The sequence below is a fragment of the Macaca thibetana genome, chromosome 14 (genome assembly GCF_024542745.1).
Source record: "Macaca thibetana thibetana isolate TM-01 chromosome 14, ASM2454274v1, whole genome shotgun sequence".
Lineage (NCBI taxonomy): Eukaryota > Metazoa > Chordata > Mammalia > Primates > Cercopithecidae > Macaca > Macaca thibetana.
The window spans coordinates 80,043,248-80,067,064 of record NC_065591.1 but is presented as its reverse complement, the minus strand read 5'-3'; the positions used below and the strand labels follow the sequence as shown (position 1 = coordinate 80,067,064).

Sequence of the window (23,817 nt, the reverse complement as noted above, 5' to 3'; positions counted from 1 at the left end):
ATTCCCCCCACACCTTTTCCTTCTCTCCCTACGTTACTACACAAGAACGAAGTCTGGGTCGTGTGCGGACCGCTTGTGGCTCTTAAGCCCTCTTTTTGTCACCCTGGCCGTGCAAAATTCTGAAACGTCCCTCGGCCAAAAAAAAAAAAAAAAAAAAAAAAAAAAAAAAAAAAAAAAAAAAAAAATCTGTCCCTGGGCCCTTCCCTAGTTCTGGGTCCAGTTGCAGTCAAGTGAGGGGCGGCGCGCGCTCCCAAGTCCCCGCTTCAGGGGCGGGCACGCGCCTGGCGCCCAACCCCCAATTCCCGGCTGCTCAGTGTCCCCGCCCCCGGGTTTCCGCGCCGGCGTAGCTATTTCAAGGCGCGCGCCCCGCGGTGGACTCACCGCTAGCCCGTAGCGCTCGGCTTCCTGCTAACTCTTCACCTCCTCTCTCAGCTCCCGGCAGCATGGGTGTTGGGCCAGCCTCGCTGCTCGCCGCCCTCCTGCTGCTTCTCTCAGGCGACCGCGCCGTGCGCTGCGACACACCTGCCAACTGCACCTATCTTGACCTGCTGGGCACCTGGGTCTTCCAGGTGGGCTCCAGCGGTTCCCTGCGCGATGTCAACTGCTCGGTTATGGGTAAGCCGCCGGCTCGGCAGTCCTCCGGGTCGTCCTTTCTGCCCTTGAGCCCCTAACGCAGCGCCATGCTAACTACCGCTTGCCCCCAGGCAGACGCTTGTGGGTGGCCAGAGCATCTTGACTGGATTGGGGACCCTTGGTGACCTTCCCCGCTAGGCCCGCGAAGTTAAAGTTCATCTGCTGAGAACTTCTAACTCCACACTTTCTTGGTTATCTTGGGGACTCAACACTTTTATCAAGAACTTTTTTTTATCTCTCCCGCTTAATTTTGTTTGGTTTGAGAGAGACTTGGGAACTGCAATCTTTTGATTCTCCAGTTCGATCTGGCAGCGTTATTTTTAAAATTTATTTTTATTTTCATTTTTAATTGCTATTGTACCAGTGAAGACAGATGAGCTCAGAGACTCTCGAGGATATAGCAGGAAGTTTTCTCTTTTTGTTGGTGGGAAAGGGACTTTCTGCCCGGCGATTTTGGTTTGAGCGTGTGTTGATGAGTACTAGAAAACGTCTAGTACCACTCTGAATTGTTTCATGCATTGCAAGGAGGTAAAAATTTAAAAAATAATAATAACAGAAAAATTAACTCTGAGCCTACTAATTAGAAATGCCCAGAGTCATGCACAATGCCTGGCTCATGGAAGTCTCTCAATAAATACCTAGTGTTTGAACATACTGGAGATATTCCATATGTCTTCGGATAACGTGGTTGCCCCTAGAAAAAAGAAGGGGGTAGGGTGGAAAAAAGACAAACACAGTCACTGGTCAGAAGAGTCACACTGTGGTCTACCCAAATCCTCTTACAGCCTGTTACTTTTGCAGAGTCAGTAAAAAATCAGCTATAATTTTCTTGTCAGCAGAACAAAGATTGTTGTCATTTGTTACTAAAGAAAGACCTGTTTAACTGACTATATAGCATTTCATAATCCTGAGCATTATAACTTTTTTTTTTTTTTTTTTTTTAGAACAGCGTCTCGCTGTCACCTAGGCTGGAGTGCAGTGGCGCGATCTCGGCTCACTGCAACCTCCACCTCCCAGGTTCAAGCGATTCTCCTGCCTCAGCCTTCCGAGTAGCAGGGATTACAGGCGCCGCCACGACGCCCAGCTAATTTTTTGTATTTTTAGTAGAGACGTGTTTCACTGTGCTGGCCAGGATGGTCTCTATCTCCTGACCTCGTGATCCGCCCGCCTCGACCTCCCAAAGTGCTGGGATTACAGGCGGGAGCCACCACACCGGGCCTTTTTAAAAAAAAAAAAAAAAAAAAAAATTGGGTTTGAAGGTTGGGGCAGAAAGAGATCGGGGTTTGCCCTGCCCCGTCACATGCAATCTCCCATGTCAGAACATTCATCTGAAACATGGAAAAACTGTTTAAAATGTAGAACGCTCCAGATTGACACAGCTGAACCATTTTCAGGCAGACTCTGCCTATAAAATTACCTTTGGCCTTAATCCAGTAATTAAAGGCACCTACAGGTCTGAGCCCTCATCTATGAAGGTTAAACGTTTCATTCCTAACAGCACAAATTAGTTTTATAGGACACAGACCTCTGGTTTGCCGAATAAACTTTGGAAAGATTCAGATTATGAGGTTCTAAACTGTAGAGTCTTTGAGGAGAAAGGTACCCCATTTCTTCTGTGAATAGATCATTTTGTGTCTTCTCCTGGGCTTAGTACATTGTCCTCCTTAGAATCTGATAGCTAGTCTGTTTATTTATCTTTTTATTGTCATACCTTTTATTCTTGCATTTCCCACTTTTGACTAGCATTTTGCCTTCTCTTCATTTCTGGAAGCCTGTAATTTTCAACATTCCCCATTTCTCCTTTTCTTCAGTGGAAAAATTTCTTCAGTGTTGGGATGTTCTGGAAAGGTACTGTACTTTTTGGGGTATCCTTGCCTGCTGGGCTGCATAGCGTATCTCTCCTTTTTGAGACAAGGTCTCACTGTGTTGCCCAGGTTGAAGTGCAGTTGTGCAATCATAGCTCACTGCAGCCTCCAACTCCTGGGCTCACAATCCTCCCACCTCAGCCTCAGCCTCTCAAATAGCTGGGACTACAGGCTTGCACCACCATAACCAGCTAATTTTTAAAAAGTATTTTTGTAGAGACAGGGTCTCACTATGTTGTCCAAACTGGTCTTGAAGTCCTGACCTCAGCCCCCCAAAGTGCTAGGATTACAGCCGTGAGCCACTGCTCCTGCCTGCATTATCTCAAATTTTGAGAGCCTGTGTCACAGTCTTTCCTGGGAGCAGGAACTGTTTGAGGCAACAAGATGGAGCCTCTGGTTTCTTCACTAGGCAGACTGTGCTCAAACTGGGTAGCATGAAAGGAAAGCAGCACAATTATAATAGAAATTGGGGGATTCTTTCCCCTATTGAAATCCAAATCATTTTCCTTTATTGTGCCTTTTTGTTTTTTCTTTAGGACCACCAGAAAAAAAAGTAGTGGTGCACCTTCAGAAGCTGGATACAGCATATGATGACCTTGGCAATTCTGGCCATTTCACCATCATTTACAATCAAGGCTTTGAGATTGTGTTGAATGACTACAAGTGGTTTGCCTTTTTTAAGGTTAGTTTGTTGGAAGTTGGATTTACGTTTTCAATGATTTGATATCTGAAACCTCTTCTGATTAGTAGACCCTCAGGATTTTAATTTTAGATTAAGAAGATAACCGGAATTGACACCACTCTTCCCAAGAGTAGTGGTTGGTATAATTTTGCCACTTTATTTAAAATTATGATTTTAGTAGGTTTAAGAAATACCAGCTCTACATTTGAATATGTATAAATTACGTGTAAAATTTACATTTTGGTAAGTATGACTAAATTCTTAATTTATTTTTATTATTACTACCACTTTATTTCTAAATGTTGCCGTAGTCATTTGGCTTTGTTCTGAATCTATAGGAAGGATATAGAGATTACACATTTTGTTTTCTTGCAGTTATTATGCTTATCCTTCCTATCATTACCTGTTGGCTATGAGAGATTGGCCTAAATGATTCGTTATCCTAAATATACTAAATATATTGAGTAATTTTTTTCTTCTGAACTAAGAGAGAGAACCCAGGAGTTACTCCCTTAGGCTGGTTAAAGTAAAAGGTAGCCAGGTCAATCCAGCTTGTTTCCTTCTCTCACTAGGAAAGAACTGCTGTTCATTCTCATAACACACTGTTCCAATTGCAAACATACTCAGGGTTAAAATAGTTTAGCACAAATTGCAGCCCATTTCGTTTGTTCTTCTCAAGCTGGAACTTTTCTTGTAAGCTAAATATTAAATGGTTCAAGTAAATTGGAAACATAAGCTTGAAACTAGGCATTTCTCATTATACATAGAGTATAAATAAAGACAGACTTTTTCATGGCAAAAGGTTTACAGCCCTTAAAACATCTGGAAAGAAGTGGGAAAGTAGGGAATGACTGTTAAGTATGATAAAAGACAAAGCACCAACAAAGGCCTGGTTCTAAACTTGTTATAATTTCTCGTGGGAGTTGTGGTCTGTCACGAGGTTATGGCGGTCCAAGCAAGTTTACCATATTTTTTAGAATAATAACTCCCAGAAATATTTTTAAAATAAGGACCTTTCTTTAATATGGAAAAAAAAAAAAAAAGATAAAAGGAAATAGAGGGGAAGAGGTTGCCTCTCCTCAACTGGATTTGCTGGTATGATATGCAGCTGGTGGAAACCAATTTGTCCATACTGGCTGTTGATGGCCAACAGTCCACTGAATTAGTGGAAACCCATGGTTAACCAGTTGTTAACTATTTTTAGTATCATTTCCAGATGCTATGCATTTTTTTGTAAAAACATACTTAGTATCTATATACATTTTAAAAATTGTAATGTATATGTGGTATATTTAACCTGAAAGTAATCTTTGGTATATATGTTGATGAGCCTAGGCCTTTGCAGACCTCTTACAGTTACTCTGTCACAGCCCTTCAAAACTTATTTGACTTCAGATTAAGAATCAATTGCCTGTGGAATTCATGTGCAAAGAAAGAGATATTCAAGGCAATTGTTACCATGTACCATAAACCTTGTCCATAATTTTCTGTCATTTTCTTTTCCTCTGTCTCTATCTCTTCTTGTTTGACACACAATAGACACTTAGTCAATTTATTACAAAAGGAATGAATGAAGTGGAATTCAGTTGGGAAATAGGTTAAATGAAGTATTTAGGAGATGAGCAGATATAAATAGACAAGTACATAGTTTATTCTTTTGACTTAGGAAACTTTTCATTCTTAAATTCTGCAGAATTGGAGAAACTGGTGGGGAAACTTCTAAAATCATTAATTACCAGAGATGTAATAGATATAGACAAAAGCAGTTTTCTTCTATTATATTTTTATCAGTTTGTTCTTAGCTTAAATAATAGTCCAAAGCTGGTAGGGACAGAGGGAATTAGCTGGTGACTGAATGAGGAATTGTATCACTTTACGTATTTCTTGTGAATCACGGTGTAAGCACATTTGGTGTTTTGCCATAGCCTCAGAACATTAGTCACGTTAGGTCAATAGAAAATCACTTTTTAAAGCCAAATAAAGTTATGTGTATTCCCAACCATAAGGTGGAAAGAGTTAATATATATGCTGTTGGAGGTTAGAACCCTGCCTAATCCTATGATTCTGGATGGCATTGGTCAAATCCTTATTCTTTCATTAGGAATAACAATAGGAAAAATACTCCTGCCCTACTGATTTCAGGATATGTATGTTTTAAAGTGCCCATTTGACAGAACCATTATCAAGGCTGTGTTTTGTTTTTCTACAGAATAATCAACCACTCTGGTCAGTAGTTAGGTCTTATGACAGGGACCATAATTTCCTTTGGCAGAGTAGAATATAATAGGTACTTGTTTTTGAAACTTGATATAATCAGATAGTTCCAGATAAACGTAGTTTGCAAAGTAATAAAATACCACGTTATTTTAGGAAATCCAACTGCAAGAGTGATAGGAAGCAGAGTTTAAAAACTTAAGAAAGATATTAAGATGGAGTTGACTTTGAATAATAAAGTCATCCACTGTTGGTGGGTGACATTTATTAATACAGAAAATTTACAGATTTTACCACAAGCGTCAGGGTATTTCCTGCAGCTGGGGAAACTGTGCTTGAAAGGACACGTAAATCAAGAAAAACACAAGCCCATTTAATAAGTAATGCATGTAAGAATTGTTCCTACAGAATTAGAAAGCATCTTTTACATTAACATTTATTTTTGTAAAAGGAGAAAACATCAAAACTTGAGTAGTGTTTGCTATTCAATTTTAAGAGTCTTACATAAACGAAAACATACTCAACCTACTGCCATTACAGAAATATTTGACAAATTTTTGCCATGCTTACCTGCCATCATTGTTGTTATCCTACAAATCAATTGGATTTTCATACCTCTCCACTGACTCATGGAACCCTACCACTTGTTTTGTTTTACTTTCTTTATATATGCTTCAGATATGCTTGAAGTAGATTGTTTCTTATTGTTCTCTCTGCTCGAGTTTGTTGAGTAGTTGGTACATGCAGAGTATTTGTATGTTATAATATATATAGGTTTTGTCCATGGTTCTTGGCTCATAATTCATTCCCAATACCCTTCTTTCAGAAAACCAGAATCTCTCTCTCTCTCTGATCTTCTCCTAGCCTCCTTTCATCTGCCCACTGCAGGACTCTAATCTGATTATGGGTTCTAAAACCCTCATACGAGAGAGTGTTCTGCCCCATACTATAGCAGAAGGAACACTGCACAGAGATACCAAGAAAAATCTGAACAGACAGGCCTTGTTGGGATTAGATCATGCCCTTTTAATCTAATTACATTTCAACATGGTTATCCATGCTTTAATCACGTGTATTCAATGCATGCTCCATAAAAGCCCAAGAACAGATTTGAGGGAATTCTGGAGTGCTAAACACGTCGGGTCTGACAGGAAGGTGAAGAAGAACTCAACATGCTAGAAGGGTGGTCCCCCCCAACTCCACGGGGACAGAAGCTCCTGTGCCTGGGACCCTTCCAGACCTTGCCCTATGTATCTCTTCAAGTGTCTGTGTATTTATGTCCTTTCAAATATCCTTTGTAATAAATCATAAATGTGTTTCCCTGAGTTTTGTATGTCACTCTGTCAAATTAATTGAACCCAAAGAAGGGGTTATGGGAACCCTAATTTGAAGCCAGTCTGTCAGAAGTTCTGGAGGCCTGGACTTGAGACTGGTGTCTGAAGTGGGCAGGCAGTCTTGGGGACTAAGCCCTCAACCTATGAGGTCTGAAACTGTCTCCTGGTGGGTAGCATTGGAGTTGAACTGGAGGGCACTGAGCTGGTGTCTGCTGTAGAATTGATTGCTTGCTTGCTGGTGGGGAGATCTTCCTACATATTTTGGGGTCACTGAAGTCTTTTGTATTGATTGTTGTTGCCGACTGAGAGAATAGGAAAAAGCATGTTGAGTAGTTTTTCCACACCACAGCATTCTTTTAGGCTCCTGCTTTTACCTTCTGCTTCCCTCAGCATCCTGCATCTCACCAGGAGAGACACAGCTGCTTCCTAGTTCTCGGCATTCCACTTCGGAATCAATCGTGATACCAGTAGCTCCTATTGCTAGAAACTTGCTTTATTAAGTTCTCCTTATTCAGGGCTCATCTGAAAGAGAAACATTTTTTATGATTTGAGATTTCTAAGCCATTTTAAAACTTGGTTTTAACAGCTTGAGAAATTGGGGGTAGAGTAGGGATGGAGATATGTATATTTGCTTGTGACTTCAAGCTAGATAAAAGTTTGGAAGGAATAAAACTTTGACATCTAAAGTTTTTGCATAGTTTGAGTTGAGCAGGAGGCTCTAGGTATGTTTTTAAAATATTTTTTTCAGCTGGGCACGGTGACTCATGCCTGTAATCCCAGCACTTTGGGAGGCTGAGGCGGGCGATCACCTAAGGTCAGGAGTTTGAGACCAGTCTGGCCAACATAAAGAAACCCTATCTCTACTAAAAATACAAAAATTAGCTGGGTGTGGTTACACACACCTGTAATCCCAGCTACTCAGGAGGTTGAGGTAGGAGAATTGCTTGAACCCAGGAGGCAGAGGTTGCAGTGAGCCGAGATCACACCATTGCACTCCAGCCTGGGTGACAGAGCGAGACTCTGGCTCAAAATAATAATAATTAAAAAAAAAAAAAATGAAAGATTTTTTCTTACTCAGCATCCTCCAGGCATTTTATTATAGCACTTTATGTGAATTACATATTACATTTAGGGCCCAGTCAGGTGGATATCTAAGCATTTGAAATAACCTTATGTAAACTAATAAGTAATTAGGCCTGTGGCAAGATGGAAACATTCTTAGAGGCGTTCAAATTCAAATTTCCTTTAAAACACTGGGCTGGCCAAAGAGACAATACTATCTACAGGCCAGTTTCTAAGATTATCAGATTTTAGTAGCATTTACCATTTCATAGTACCTGGCACACTTTAGCAAATTCGCACTTCTTAAAAGTACCTGCAGGTAACCTGTATAAAAACACAGTGCAGGCTGGCTTGTCTCGTGCCTGTAATTCCAGCATGTTGGGTGGCTGAGAAGTTGGAGACTAGCCTGGCCAACATGGTGAAACCTCATCTCCACTAAAAATACAAAAATTAGCCAGGCATAGCGGTGCACACCTGTAGAGCCAGTTACTTGGGATCTGAGGCAGTAGAATCGTTTGAACGCTGGAGACAGAGCTTGCAGTGAGCTGAGATTGCACCACTGCTCTCTGCGTGAGACTCTGTTTCTAAACAAAACAAAACATACACACACACACAATGTAACAACACAAAACAGAATACTGTGAAAATGCTTAATTATGTCTGACTTTACATGGTGGGTGGATAATGTGATTATATTTTCTTCTTTATGCTCTCATGTACTTTGTTCATTTTTAATGATGATTATGTGTAAAGCTCCTCTGTATAGCATCCTCTCCACCAAATTGCCCAGAAACAGGAAGTCCTATAAAACAAACTAAGCTCCAAAAAATGACCTGTTGAATAGGCCTTTTTTTAAAACGGAGTCTAGGTCTGTTGCCCAGGCCCTCACTCCTTCCACCTCCTGGGTTTAAGAGATTCTCCTTCCTCAGCCTCCAGAGTAGATTGGATTACAGGTGCCCGCCATCATGCCCAGCTAATCTTTGTATTTTTAGTAGAGACGGGGTTTCACCATGTTGACCGGGCTGGTCTTGAACTCCTGACTCAGGTGATCCACCTGCCTGGACCTCCCAAAGTGCTGGGATTACAGGTGTGAGCCACGCGCCACCCCCCCCGCCACAAGCCTGAATAGGCTTTCTAACCTTTTACTGTTTCTCATTTTACTTTTTCTGAGGCAGTAAAAGAAACTGACTGTAAAAGGGAGCGGTAGAGAAGGAACTCAGATTTTATTTTGAAGATTAAGCTACTCAAGGGCTGAGGAAATACGTAGAGGGGAACTAGACTCATTATGGCTGGAAATTTTATTTGGTGATAGTGAAGTAAATCTTAGTGCTTTCTAATTGAGCTCTTGTTTGGAGCCCTCCAATCTTAATAGAACCATAAGCTAAAACATATGACCATCAGGGCTTTATCTAAAGCAAGTTGCTACTCAAAACAAGAACACTTTGGGAGACTGGGGCTGGTGGGTCACCTGAGGTCAGAAGTTGGAGACCAGCCTCCACATGGTGAAACCCCTCTCTACTAAAAATACAAAAAGTAGCTGGGTGTGGTGGTGCACGCCTATAGTCTCAGCTACTCAGGAGGCTGGGGCAGAAGAATTGCTAGAACCTGGGAGGCGGAGGTTGCAGTGATCCGACATTGTGCCACTGCATTTCAGCCTGGGTGACAGAGTAAGACTCTGTCTCAAAAACAAAACTAAACAAACAGAAACAAGAACTCTATGTTGAGAAATCCATACTAGAGGATTTAATTCCTTACTTTGTGTGCTAATGATTAATAAATTTCAAACTTATCACATAGCCAGAAATATCGCCTGTGTTTCTACAATGAAGAATTTGGGAATATTGTGCCATTTTTTCATTGAGCCTTCTGGGTTCATTATTAAGATACAACAATTTTAGAAGACTTGTTGAGATAGATATACTTTTTAAAATATAGATTCAATATATCAAGCTCAGCATTTTGTCTTTTTTTTTTTTTCTTAAGCAACTTTGGGTTTACTTGTAAGAGTATTTCAGTGGAGGGAGAGTATCAGAAGTTTAGCACTGAGTGCATGCCTAACTATTTTATGTCTTCTTTCATGATGATGCTTAATTGCAACATAATGACTCAGTTTACCATTGTAAACTCTTCGTAGGATGTCACTGATTTTATCAGTCATTTGTTCATGCAGCTGGGAACTGTGGGGATATATGATTTGCCACATCTGAGGAACAAACTGGGTGAGCTCCATTGAAAAATTTCTAACTTTCTTATTAAAAGCAAGCTTCCCCACTTCCTGGTGGCTTATGCAAATTAATGCCTATTTATTCATCAGAGGGAGACTGGAGAGATTATGGTTTTCTTGTGAATTTCTTGCTTAAGCCTGCTTGTCTGCTATTTCTAACTTGTCTACACTGTTTTATGTGACTAATTTTCTGCTTTATTATGTGCTGTTTTCACATGTCAAATCAGCTCTCCCAAGAATAATACTTGTAACATAAGTAGTCATGAACTGAAAAGGGTAAAGACCCAGCTAAGAAAAAGGTTGACTCAAGTTCAGTTCACATTTGTAAAGTAGTTATGCTGCCTTAGGTTGCTTATTCTTTTCTTGAAAAGAATCCCTCAAGAGAGAAACATGTGAGGCCACAGCAGCGTAGATCTGTCTTCCACAGAGAAGGTGGCTTTTACAGAGAAATTGACATACTCATCACTTATCTCTGAGAGACGTGACCCAGCTTTTTTAAAACTGGCTTCTATTAAGAATGTAGACTATTCACTGAGGAGAAAAGAATCTTACTCACTCTTTACATTCTCTTCACATTTTCAGAATAGATGTTTAATCATTGCTCACACTGGATCCATAAATATCTAAAATTCTGATGAAAAATAGGTGATTAGAGAATAAAATCAATAGAGACTTGCCCTTCCTTGCATTTTAACATAATATTCTTTCCCCTTTTCCTTCCTCTGTTACTTGGCTCTTAAATGCTGGAAGTGAGATATGAAAAAGGGAACTGGGGACAAGTATTGAAACCACCATAGGTTTATCTTATATCAGCATTTTCCAAACATTGTAATGGACCAGCCAGGTAGGAATTGCTCATCAGTTGTTTCGCATTATCTTGTTAAACTTCAGCAATGTTCCATACAGCCACTAATAACGATCAAAGTGAGCATTAGAGTTGAAATTAATAAGCTGTTTCTTCTCAGTTCTTTCCGGTAGTTGAATAAATATAGAATGTATTAGTTTTCTTTGTTTCACAACTTCTCAGAATCTGTAATATATTGTATGGTGGTAGCTTAGGATGAAGATACAATAGGAAACTTTTCCCAGATAAGTTCACCATTTTTTTTTTTCCCCCACACACACACACACAAAAGCTGTTCTCAAAATGCAGTTTACAAAATTTTATCCTTAACTCTTCACTCTTTTTCCTAGTTAGGGAGACAGCTCCACCAGTAGAAAAGATAAACCCTGGTAATTTGTTATGTAAATGGAATGGTCTAGTACCTAGTCATATGCATTCAGGCAGCACTGAGCCTAAATTAAAGTTTGTAAGGTATGCATGTTAATGTATCTAAGTTACTATATTTAGCCTGTTTCTTAAGTATATTTCAAAAACATACTTGTTTTTTTCAGTGGCAGTTACCTTCAAATGCATGTGCTTCTAAATCATGTTGGTTGCATGTGTAATACATGTCGCTTAAGCGTTTAGCTTCAGAATGGCATCTTTCTCGTGAATGTCTTAACATTTACAAAAAAATACCAGGATCTCAAATATTAGTGCTGGTATTTTTTTTTTCTTAAAGAAATTGATATGATTAAATATTATTAAGAGACAATATGATCCTTGTTGGCTTATAACCCTAGTTTTTATTGTCTTGTAGTTATTAAATAGAGCATCTGTTGAGGGACTCTTTTAAAACCACAGCCATGAACAGACGTTGGGGCTAAGAGACACAGCAACTTGCGACAGTGTGGACCTACCTGTAGCAGCTAGCAAAGGCCTCTAGCAGCTACAGTCCCTTCTGGAGTCTTTATTTGCATGTAAAATGCAAAGGAGTCCTGATGACCTACCTCCAAGGCAGCTGCCCTCCTGAACATTCCCTTGGAAAACAGTAAACATCATTTTGGAATGTGAACAACCAGAGACTACACAGGAGAAAGGAAAAAAAAAAATTCCGGAAGATACAAAATCTTGGGTGGCTTCACCGTTCAGCTTTTTAATAAAAGGAACAATATACAACACATTGTTCTTTTTCTCTTTTGAAATCCCTTCTATTACAGTGATTTTTTTCTAAGATTGTCAGGATTTGAAATGTATGTTTTGTTTTATTCACAGCGTACATTTTATTCACAGTTTAACTGTCTCTGCCTGGGTGTCTTTCCTTTCTCTAATTACCCGGAGGAACCCAAGAGCCTATTTTAAGGAGAAAATAAGGCCCTTGGATCTCTTGAGATTCACAGATATAAGTTATTGAAGGGAAGATGGTCCTATGGAGGACATATTTAAAGAAGGGAGAAAAGAGGCTTTCTCAGATAGGTCAGACTGCTAGAGTATACTTCTACAGATTATAGACCTCCAGTACCTCTGGCCAGAAAGATGGTATTGTAAACACCTTTTTTTTTTTTTCCTTTTCTTTTTTCATTAGGTACAAGCTTTGTGCTAAGAAGTTGACATACTATAAGCTATAAAAATTATGTAAAGTAGATATTACTAATTCCATTTTATAGATAGAGAAAATCTCTTACAGTGCTAAGCTCACAAAATTTCTAACTGTAAAATGCTGGAGCTTGTCTTTCACGTCTAAAGACTTCCTTGGGGCTAAATAGTGAAAAAAGCCATTTCACAAATAAGTTAATGGTATTTAGAGGCATATTTGAATTTCCTGGTAAATCCCAGTCTGTGAGCATCATGAATATTAGTTTAATGTTGCAGGGGCTCATGTTTAAGAGAAGAATTGCCTTGAAGCTTAGGTTTCCTTAGCTATGAGGCTCCTGACTTTGTTGCCTAAACCAGGGTTTTTTTCATTGAAGACCAAAACTTATCTTCTCCTTCCCTTTGTAGTTTTGTAAATTGGTGGAAGAGCTTTGTAAACTTCAAATTAAGTACAAACTAAGTGTCCTAGTCAAATTTACTCATCTTGATTACACTATTGTTCACACTGATTACTATCTTCTAGCTCTCTCCTGCCAAATAATGGACTTGTTTTCTGCTTGTTGGTTTAGATCTGACTTCTTTCAGCTTTGGTAAGCCTGAAATTATGGGGTTATGTTTAATTCATATTGTCTGGGTGGACTTTCCTCTTGCATTTCTGCTTGAATAGAAGAATTTTTCTCTAGAGAGTAGTTTGTCATCCTTACTCTGTTGATTCAGATGACTCTTTGTACCATCTGAGAGGTATACTGTTCTGCTATTCTGAGAAGAAATGTTTCATAAAGATGAATTAAGAGTACAGTGGACTGCTTCCACCTGGAAACTTTTATCCATCTCACCTCTGGACCTGATAAATTCTTTATCACTCAGGACCTTGATGCCACTTCTCTGTGAAACTCTCCCCAGCTCTCTCCATTACCGTGAGAAACATCAGAACTTTGGTTCCCATTGCATATTGCAGGTACCTCTGCTTTCATGCTCTGCTGTAATGGAGTGATTTGGTAGCATATTTTCATCTCTTTCCAGATTGAAAATCTGTATTTCTCCCTATATATCTTCAACACCTAATGCACATAGAACTTTTTAGTTACTTGGAAAATGCACTACAGTTCTCTTTTCTTTTTGCAGACTATTCACAAGTAATACCAACTTAAAAAGAATTAATTTTGTAGGGTTCTAGAAACACACATCAGGAATGGTGCTATATACTTCTTTTTTGATTCCCTGTTCTAAAGAATATTATCAGGTTACCTTCCTGCAGAGTTTTAAAAAAATTGCATATTTCAAGCTGACTTTCAGGATGTAAATATAACCAAAGCAACTGATACGCAAAAAATATATTCAATGACGTTCCTAGATTTTCTTCTAGGGTGTTTTATTGTTTTGGGTTTTACATTTAAGTCTTGGATCCATCTTGAGTTAATTTTTATATAAGGTGTAAGTAATGGGTCCAGTTTAAATTTTCTGTATGTGGCTACCCAGTTCTCCCAGCACAGTTTATTAAATAGGGAATCCTTTCCCCATTGTTTGTTTTTGTAAGGTTTGTCAAAGATCAGATGGTTGTAGATGTGTGGTCTTACTTCTGAAATCTCCATTCTGTTCCATTGGTCTATGGGTCTGTTTTTGTACCAGTACCATGCTGTTTTGGTTACTGTAGCCTTGTAGTATAGTTTGAAGTCAGATAGCGTGATGCCTCCAGCTTTGTTCTTTCTGCTTAGGATTGTCTTGGCTATACGTGCTCTTCTTTGGTTCTATATGAATTTTAAAATAGTTTTTTCTAATTCTGTGAAGAACGTTAATGGTAGTTTAATGGGAATAGCATTGAATCTGTGAATTACTTTGGGCAGTATCGCCATTTTCACGATATTGATTCTTCCTATCCATGAGCATGTGATGTTTTTCCCTTTGTTTGTGTCCTCTCCCATTTCCTTGAGTAGTGGTTTGTAGTTCTCCTAGAAGAGATCCTTCACTTCCCTTGTTACCTGTATTCCTAGGTATTTTATTCTCTCTGTAGCAATTGTGAATGGGAGTTCATGATTTAGCTGTCTGCTTGCCTTTTGTTGGTATATAGGGATCCTGGTTACTTCTGCACATTGATTTTGTATCCTGAGACTTTACTGAAGTTGCTTATCAGCCTAAGAAGCTTTTGGGCTGAGATGATGGAGTTTTCTAGATGTAGGATCATGTTATCTTCAAACAAAGACAATTTCACTTCCTGTCTTCCTATTTGAATACCTTTTATTTCTTTCTCTTGCCTGATTGCCCTGGCCAGAACTCCCAATACTATATTGAATAAGAATGGTGAGAGAGGGCATCCTTGTCTTGTGCCAGTTTTCACGGGGAATGCTTCCAGCTTTTTCCCATTCAGTATGATATTATCTGTGGGTTTCTCATAAAAAGCTTCTATTATTTTGAGATATGTTCCTTCAATACCTAGTTTATTGAGAGTTTTTAATATGAAGGGATGTTGAATTGTATCTAAGGCCTTTCCTGTATTGAGATAATCATGTGGTTTTTGTCTTTAGTTTTGTTTATGTGATGAATGACATTTATTGATTTGCATATGTTTAACCAGCTTTGCATCCTGGGGATGAAGCCAACTTGATTGTGGTAGATAAGCTTTTGGATGTTCTGCTGGATTTGGTTTGTCAGTATTTTATTGAGATTTTTTTGCATCGAAGTTCATCAGGGATATTGGACTGAAGTTTTCTTTTGGTTGTTGTATCTCTGCCAGGTTTTGGCATCAGGATGATGCTGGCCTCATAAAATGAGTTAGGGAGGAGTCCCTCCTTTTCAATTGTTTGGAATAGTTTCAGAAGGGTTATCAGCTGCTCTTTGTACCTAGGGTAGAATTAAGCTGTAAATCCATCTGGTCCTGGGCTTTTTTTTATTGATAGGCTATTTATTACTGCCTCACTTTCAGAGCTTGTTATTGGTCTATTCAGGGATCCAGCTTCTTCCTGATTCAGTCTTGGGAGTGTGTATGAGTTCAGGAATTTATCCATTTCTTTTAGATTTTCTAGTTTATTTGCATAGAGGTGTTTGTAGTATTCTCTGATGGTTGTTTGTACTTCTGTGAGGTCAGGGTGGTATCCTCTTTATCTTGTCTGTTTGATTCTTCTCTTTATTTTTGACAAAGCTGACAAAAAGAAGCAGTAGGGAAAGAACTCTATATTCAATTAATGGTACGGTATATCTGGCTAGCCATATGCAGAAAATTGAAACTGTTCCTGTTTCTTAATCCGTATACAAAAGTCAACTTAAGATGGATTAAAGACTTAAATATAAAACCCAAAATTATAAAAACCCCATAATACAATATAGGCAATATCATTCTGGACACAGGAATGAGCAAAGATTTTATGAGAAAGACACCAAAAGCAATTGCAACAAAAGCAAAAATTGGCAAATGAGATCTAATTAAACTAAAGAGCTTCTGCACAGCGAAAGAAACTACCGTCAGAGTGAACAGGCAACCTACTGAATGGGAGAAAATTTTTTCAATCTATCCATATAACAAAGGTCTAATATCCAGAATCTACAAGGAACTTAGACAAATTTACAAGAAAAAAGGAATCCCATTAAAAAGTGGGCAAAGAACATGAACAGACACTTCCCAGAAGATATTCATGTGGCCAATAAACATGAAGAAAAGCTCAACATCACTGACCATTAGAGAAATGCATATCAAAATCACAGTGAGATACCATCTCATGTCACAATGGTGATTATTAAAAAGTCAAGAAACAACATGCTGGTGAGGTTGCAGAGAAATAGGAATGCTTTTACACTGTTGGTGGGAATGTAAATTAATTCAACCATTGTGGAAGATGGTGTGGTGATTCCTCAAAGATCATTACTGTGTATAGACCCAAGGGAATATAAGTCATTCTGTTATATATGCACACGTATGTTTATTACAGCACTATTCACAATAGCAAAGACATGGAATCAACCTAAATGCTCATCAGTGATAGACTGGAAAAAGAGAATGTGGAACATAAACACCATGGAATACTCTTCAGCCATAAAAAGGAATGAGATCATGTCCTCTTCAGGGACGTGGATGGAGCTGCAAGCTATTATCCTCAGAAAACTAATTCAGGAACAGAAAACCAACCACCACATGTTCTCACTTGTAAGTGGGAGCTGAACAATGAGAACACATGGGCACAGGGAGGGGAATAATACACACTGGGGCCAGTCAGAGGGTTGGGGGGCAAGCTGAAGGAGAGCATTAGGAAAAATAGCTAATGCATTCTGGGCTTAACCCATTTATGCCTAGTGTTCCGTTTCTGGGATGCTAAGCATGTGGAAGTTATTTATATCCTGCTCAAGGTCATCACCAAGGTCTGATTTTTCACATTCAACAAATTGCAACCTCTGGCATAAATGGGTTAATACCTAGGTGATGAGTTGATAGGTGCAGGAAACCACCATGGCACATGTTTACCTATGTAAGAAACCTGCACATCCTACACATGTACCCTGGAACTTAAAACATTTAAAATATATATGTATATATATTTAATATGGAATTTTAAAAATTACTAATGAGTTATTTTATCTGAGTAATTTTGCATCAATATGCTTTTATTATGGAAGAGAAGATTCAATGAGTACAAAACCGCAGATAGATGTGTCAGAAGATCCCTCAATATAATAAGGCTTAGCGTTCTGTGTCATAATTGCCTGTTTGTATTCCTCTCTGGTCTTTAAAATTCATTAGGGAAAGGATCAACTCCGTCTTACTAAACATTTGATTCCCTATGTATTACACTATATATGACAAATAATAAGCCTTCAATAAATATTTGTAAAATAAAGAATATTGTGTAATATATCATGTGGTATTATTTTATTGATGTGTTCTTTGAAGTGTTGTTACCTTTGTGTCCTTAGAGGCTATGGTGGACCCTCAGGCCATTTATGTTGGATGATTTAGTGGAAAAGAGATTAGACTTTTATATTTTATTCGTTTATTTATTTATGTTTTAATCTTGTGTGAGCCTATAGAGGCCAAGATAGGGCTCAGAGTTAAAAACAGTAGTGTTCTAACTTTCAGAACTACTAAAAATGAATTAGCTATCAAGGGAAATCCTGAGTGTTTTGATTGCAGTGGTTCCTCAAAGCCTGGAGGACCGAAGCTTTGAAATGCTGCCCAGTGTGCCTCACCTCTGTTGAGTATAGTGAGGAACATGAGCTAAGGAGTGGATTAGATGAACTCTTAAGATTTTTTCCAATTTTACGGTTTGAATTTATGAGCGAGTAAGTGAGGAATGAGCCCAGGGACTTTGACTACTTTGCTGAGCAGTAAATTGCTGTTTTCTTAGCTTTTCTGGAATGTATATTTGGGTTTTAATGTAATGTCTTTTCAGCACTGGAAATAAACAGATTTATGACCCTACATTTTCACATGTAAACTTCCAGTTCCTTTAGTAAAATGCTGGAATTTGCTTGGCTGTAACACTGTAACAATTTCCTGGCAGTTTTGCATTGTATTACAATTCAACTTTTCAGATCAATGGTTCAGTCCAGTTAATAGGCAGAAAACTATAGCTATTCCTTGGAACTGACATAGGGAAGTTGGTTTCTTTCTGAGGAAAGACGTGACACTCTCTGATGGATATGCCAAAATACCAGTTTCAGTAAAATTTGCCTGGTTCCTTTCAGACAGCAAATGGAGGTAGTTAATTTGTACATATGTAGATTTCTACAGTAAACAAAGGAAAAATATGGAATATGCATTCTTTGTTTTTTAATGTTGCTGGAATATAAGATTTCCATATTTGGTTAATCATCAAATCATTCAATTCCATGCAGAGTACTCTTTTCTGAAATAATCGTCTTGATGGATTAGACTTAGATGTCTACATTTTTTATTACATATTCTAAATTATCTATAGGTACACTTTGAAAATTATACATTTATCACTATACTAGTATATCTGTTATAAAATGTGAAATATTAAGTGATTAAATATCTTATTTATTAATGTCATAAAATTGTGCCCTACCCAAAATATATTTCAAGAAGATACCGTTTGAAAATAATGTAAAATATTCTTCATGATTATGATTTTATTGCCAAAAGTAATGTTAGAGTCCCTGTTACTGATAATTTTCATGACTTAAATTTTCAACATTTGGAGACAAAATTTTCTGATGTGTTTTAAAATCTTAAAGAATTTCAGTAGATTTTGACACATTTTTGTTAAAAGTATGAAAGTGTCACAGCTTTAGAAGAATTGGGAATAATTACCGATTGGTATTAGGGATGATAATTTTAATAGACAAATTTTAACTGAAACATTTGTTTTATTGATGACTAGGACTAAAAAGAATATTATAGTGGTAGAACCATTTCAAAACATCTGTTTTTAAAAACTTAACATGTTTGACAGAAGTCAGAATAGGGTAATTATAAACTTTGCCATTTTCTTATGTTTGCATCATTAGTATTTGCAAATCCTTGTTTCTTTGCAAGTATATTTTAAACTACTTATTCATTTTATGAGTGTTAGCCTGATTAATTCAGGTAAGATGCTCAAGTCAATTTAAGCAGGCAGATGTGAAAAAGGGAATATGCTGTGCCTTAACCATCTTGTAGGGACTTACTAGCACACTGTACATAACAGATGAACATCTGATAGTGGATCTGATGGGCACACCAATGTTGTTTTGTATGTTAAATAATAGTGGAAATTTTCAATTTAAATTAATTTTTTTTTTTTTTGAGCGAGTTTCGCTCTTTTTGCCGAGTCTGGAGTGCAATGGCGCGTAGTTGCAGCTGACTGCAATGTCCGCCTCCTGAGTTCAAATGATTCTTCTGCCTCATCCTCCCAAGTAGCTGAGATTACAAGCATGTGCCACCATGCTAGGCTAATTTTCGTATTAGTAGTAGAGACGAGGTTCCACCATGTTGGCGAGGCTGGTCTCAAAATTCCAACTTCAGGTGATCTACCCGCCTCAGCCTCCTAAAGTGTTGGGATTAGAGGCATGAGCCTCTGTGCCCGGCCAATTGTAATTTTATATTAGAAATATATATGGTAGTTACAATACTTTCTTTCCAATGTTCCGATGGAAACCACTGGTTGAAAGGATAGGTCCCAGTGTCAGCTGCCCAGTTGGCAGTTTTGGATAGAATATAAGCTCTATGAAGGCATGGATGAAGTATCCTTCATGGAAACTATGGTAATATTAGTATAGTCACTTGTTTAATGTTTTATAACTTTTTAACTCTTCCAACTTCAATTTCATCTATATCTTTCATAGCAGTCCGGTAAAGTAGTATCAGTTATAGATATCATTCCTACTTTCAGATGAAGTAATTGAGGCTCACTAGCTGTGACTTGCTCAAGGTTACATAAATGATAAGTGACAGAACTGGATTTAAAGGGAAGAGTCCACTTTACTAAACTGCCTCTGTCTTCTAGCCAAGTGTGTTATGTAAAGTAAGTATTCAAACACTGGCCAAGTATATTATTAATCAAGAAAACAACAGAACAGGTTTAAGCAATTTTTTCACTCTCCTCGGTGTCAAAAAGCAGTCAAGTAAAAGATCCAAGATAAATAACTTCAGTTCCCAAAAATAACTTCAATTCCAAAATTTCCCTATGACTACGTAGATCTAATTGGACAGCTGATAAAATGAGTGGGAAATTGAAGAAGGGGTATTTTGAGAATGTGTGGCAACTTAATGGTAATTTTGAAGAAGCAAATGGATAGTTATTGAATCATAATAGTTTTCTAAACTTAAATACTGGGGCTTGATAGTTCTTCAGATTTTAGGAAATTATCTATTTGTTGCAGTAGAAATTGGCATAAATGAATGGAAACTTAAATTATCTCATCTGTGCAAGGCAGTCTTCAGAGACTGATGTTTATATAAGTGAAAACCCTCAAAAAATTTTTGGCTGCATTTCAAGCTAGATAGCGGGGTCAAAACTTCAACTTCTTAATTGGTGATACAACGTCAGAAATCACAAAAGTATTTCACTGGAAAAATGACATACCCGAAAACATTCAAATCAAGAAAATCACAGGGGTACAGTGGATGGTCCTCCTTAAGGTACTGCACACTTGGCTTCCCCACTGGTAAATGCCTCTCTTCTACTAAATTGTTGTCGTGCAGAGTGGCATTGCAGCTCTGTCCTTTTACAGAATAATTTCAGGTTCTAAAAATGATACATAATTTCAGGTTATGAAGACTACAGAATAGTATAAAATAAAATTTTAAAAGGGAAAATAACTCCATCAATTTAATGGAATGTGTAGGGTTTAAGTTATAACAACAAAAACAAAGTTGTTTTTTAGGATTACTCATGTAAATACAGAGTGTGTCTATATTAAGAATTACTGGCTTTATGAATATTAAATAAGACTGGGCATGGTGGATCATGCCTGTAATCCCAGCGCTTTGGGAGTCCGAGGCAGACGAATCACCTGAGGTCAGGAGTTCAAGACCAACCTGGCCAACATGGGGAAACCCTGTCTGTACTAAAAATACAAAAATTAGCTGGGTGTGGTGATGCATGCCTGTAATCCCAGCTACTCAGGAGGCTGAGGCAGAATTGCTTGAACCTAGGAGATGGAGGTTGCAGTGAGCTGAGATCACGCCACTGCACTCCAGCCTGAGTGACAGAGCAAGACTCCATCTTGGGGAAAAAAAAAAAAAAATTTAAGAAAACCACAGATGTAAGGATTTGCAATTAGAAAGCTTGAAGGGAAATTTTTGGAACTTTTGGGTCAACCTAAATTTACAGATAGGGAAGCAGCTTTGGAGATGAACATTTGCACTTCTGAAGTAATACTGTGATTTGGACTGTCAGGCATTGTGATATATTGGCATCACCACACCTCTGTTAATTATAAACTTAACTATTCTCAGTGCCTTGTTAATTGTTGAAATGGGACTTGACATTTGTTGTTCTTCCTTTTCTGTTATTCATTTATTCACTCATTCAGTAATTAATTACTTCCTAGTGCCAGACAGTTTTCTAGGTACTGAGTAAACAAAAATCCTGTTGTCACAGTTATGTTTTTGTGGAAAGATCATCCTGGTAGACTATCGTGAAAAATAAATGAGTTAGTATACATAAAACACAGCCCGTAAGATGGAGTCTGTAATTGTCATCCTTGCTTTATTTATTTATTTAGAGAATGGATCTGATTCTGTCATCCAGACTGGAGTTCAGTGGCTGGATCATTGCTCACTGTAACCTCAAAACACCTGGCCTCAAGTGATTCCCCCAACCTTGGGCTTCCAAAGTGCTAGGATTAAAGGCATGAGCCACTGTACCTGGCCATTGCCCCTGTTTTAAAGATGAGGAAACTGAAAGTACAGAGAGGAAAGTGACTTGCTCAGGATCACACAGCCAATGAGTGGCAGAGCAGTCTAGGCTGTCTAGGCCTGAAGGCATTATTCTTTCTTTCTGTTCTGCATGAAAAACCCTAGGCAGGAATGGTAAAAAGACTGAAAGAGCCAAAAAGACTGAAAAAGCCAAAATGACTGAAAGAGCCAAGGCAACATAGGTACCTGAATAGTGGGAAAACACCCATGAGGACTGCTAGAAATTTTAGGCAGCCCTTAAAAGGCCTTGGGCAACAATTTGAACCTGACTCATAAGTCAGTGAATCCTCTGCAACTGTTTTTTTTTTTTTTTTTTTTAAAGAATACAACGGGTAAAACAATGACCTTTGTAACATGTGAACCTGTATTTGAATCCTTTCCTCTTCATTAGAAAGAAATTTTATCCCAAAGAGATTATCATGAGGCTCAAATAATATAGGTGCAAGCCGTTTGGGTTTTAAAAAAGCCTTTTCTGTCATTTCTGGGTATCTCCTGTCAATGATTTTAGTAATTGTTCACCTCTCTGGCTCTTTGTGAGAAGACAAATTGTAGGAAGAAGTCGTGGATGGCGTTGGGTAGAATGCTTAGTTCTAGTTCCACCACCTCCTTAGGTCTTTTTTTGTCCCCAAGACTATATCATTTCTGTGTTCTCTTGAACCTGTAAGATTTATGAGTAATCTGTACAATATTTATAAAGTATGAAATCTCTCCCATCGTGGCACAAAAGCAGTCATAGACAATGTATAAATGAATGGGCATGCTGTTCTCCAGTAAAACTATATTTATAGAAATAGGCAGCCTTCTCCAATTTTAGTTTGCTCACCCCTTTCCCATAGAACTCAGGTTTATCATATAAAATGTTACACATTATTCGTTTGAATAAATTGTTTACATAATACTTTTTAAATTTGGACATTTTCTAGGACATTCTATTGTTTTTGTTTTTAACTTTTCTTATACTGCAGTGAATGTCTTCCTGTGTGTAGCATTTTGTTTGTGTATGTGTGGCAGTTTCTATAAAGTAGCTCTTAAGAACTTTGGAAACATTATCAGGTGATTGCCTCAAACAGCAGAGGTAGGAGGGAGCATCGGCCTAACCCTACCTGGCCTGCCTTACCAACAGGCAACCAAGGAGAAGAGAACAGGATCAAGAGCCAGTGCCAGAGAGAAATACATAATATGGAGTTTAGGCTGCTTGCTATAAAGTTACCATGTTAGACTGTTTTTGATCTACCAAAATAGAAGTTTTACATAAGTTAGTGTAAAATTAATTTTATTAACCTTTTTATACAACACACCCTCTCATATTGCTGCCCAACAATGTCCTTGGTCTTTGTTTCCATGGTCTTTGTCTTGAGTAGGATTTTAGTAGGGACGTGAGTAGTTGGGAACTGAACTCATGCTAGTGAAGTCATTCTTCACCAGAAGTAGACATTTGGGCTTCAGAATATCGTGAATGACCAGCCGGGCACAGTGGCTCACACCTGTAATCCTAGCACTTTGGGAGGCTGAAGGAAGCAGATCATCTGAGGTAAGGAGTTTGAGACCAGCCTGGCCAACATGGTAAAACCCCATCTCTACTAAAAATACAAATATTAGCCAGGCCTGGTAGCACACGCCTGTAGTCCCAGCTACTCGGGAGGCTGAGGCAGGAGAATCGCTTGAACCCAGGAGGCGGAGGTTGCAGTGAGCCAAGATCTCACCAGTGCACTCCAGCCTGGGCAACAGAGTGAGACTCTGTCTCAAAAAAAGAGAATATCATGAATATCACCAAAGATAAAAGGAAGATGTGGATATGAGTAGCCCAGAGTAACTTTTCCTGTGCTATATAACATACTGAGTGGTGATTCCCAGGATTCAAGTCCAGATTTTCTGGATTCGAAAGCCATACATTTTTAACTCTTCCCCTAAGTATGATTTGAATTCAGAGAGTCAGATGCAATAAGGTAATTTTAACTTTAAGTGTAGTTTAGTCCACACATTTCTCTAAACTGGGTGTTGGCACACTATAAGCCTCTTTTTGTAAGTAAAGTTTTAT

The 23,817-nt window shown here is 38.3% G+C and overlaps 1 protein-coding gene across 3 annotated transcripts in view; it reads left to right on the top strand.

The window, feature by feature from the left end:
• Positions 1 to 309: 309 nt before the first annotated feature.
• CTSC (cathepsin C) overlaps positions 310 to 23,817 on the top strand; it is a 40,492-nt gene continuing 16,984 nt past the window's right edge. The window contains exons 1-5 of one of the 3 annotated variants that reach the window (XM_050759516.1): positions 310 to 615; positions 3,035 to 3,180; positions 9,925 to 10,009; positions 10,765 to 10,858; positions 11,658 to 12,016. In XM_050759516.1, the coding sequence (XP_050615473.1) occupies positions 444 to 615; positions 3,035 to 3,180; positions 9,925 to 10,009; positions 10,765 to 10,811 (450 nt within the window). In that variant the 5' untranslated portion in view covers positions 310 to 443 and the 3' untranslated portion in view covers positions 10,812 to 10,858; positions 11,658 to 12,016. Of the gene's footprint in view, positions 616 to 3,034; positions 3,181 to 9,924; positions 10,010 to 10,764; positions 10,859 to 11,657; positions 12,017 to 23,817 lie in introns of those variants that run through there. The other 2 variants (XM_050759517.1, XM_050759515.1) reach the window with 2 other exon arrangements.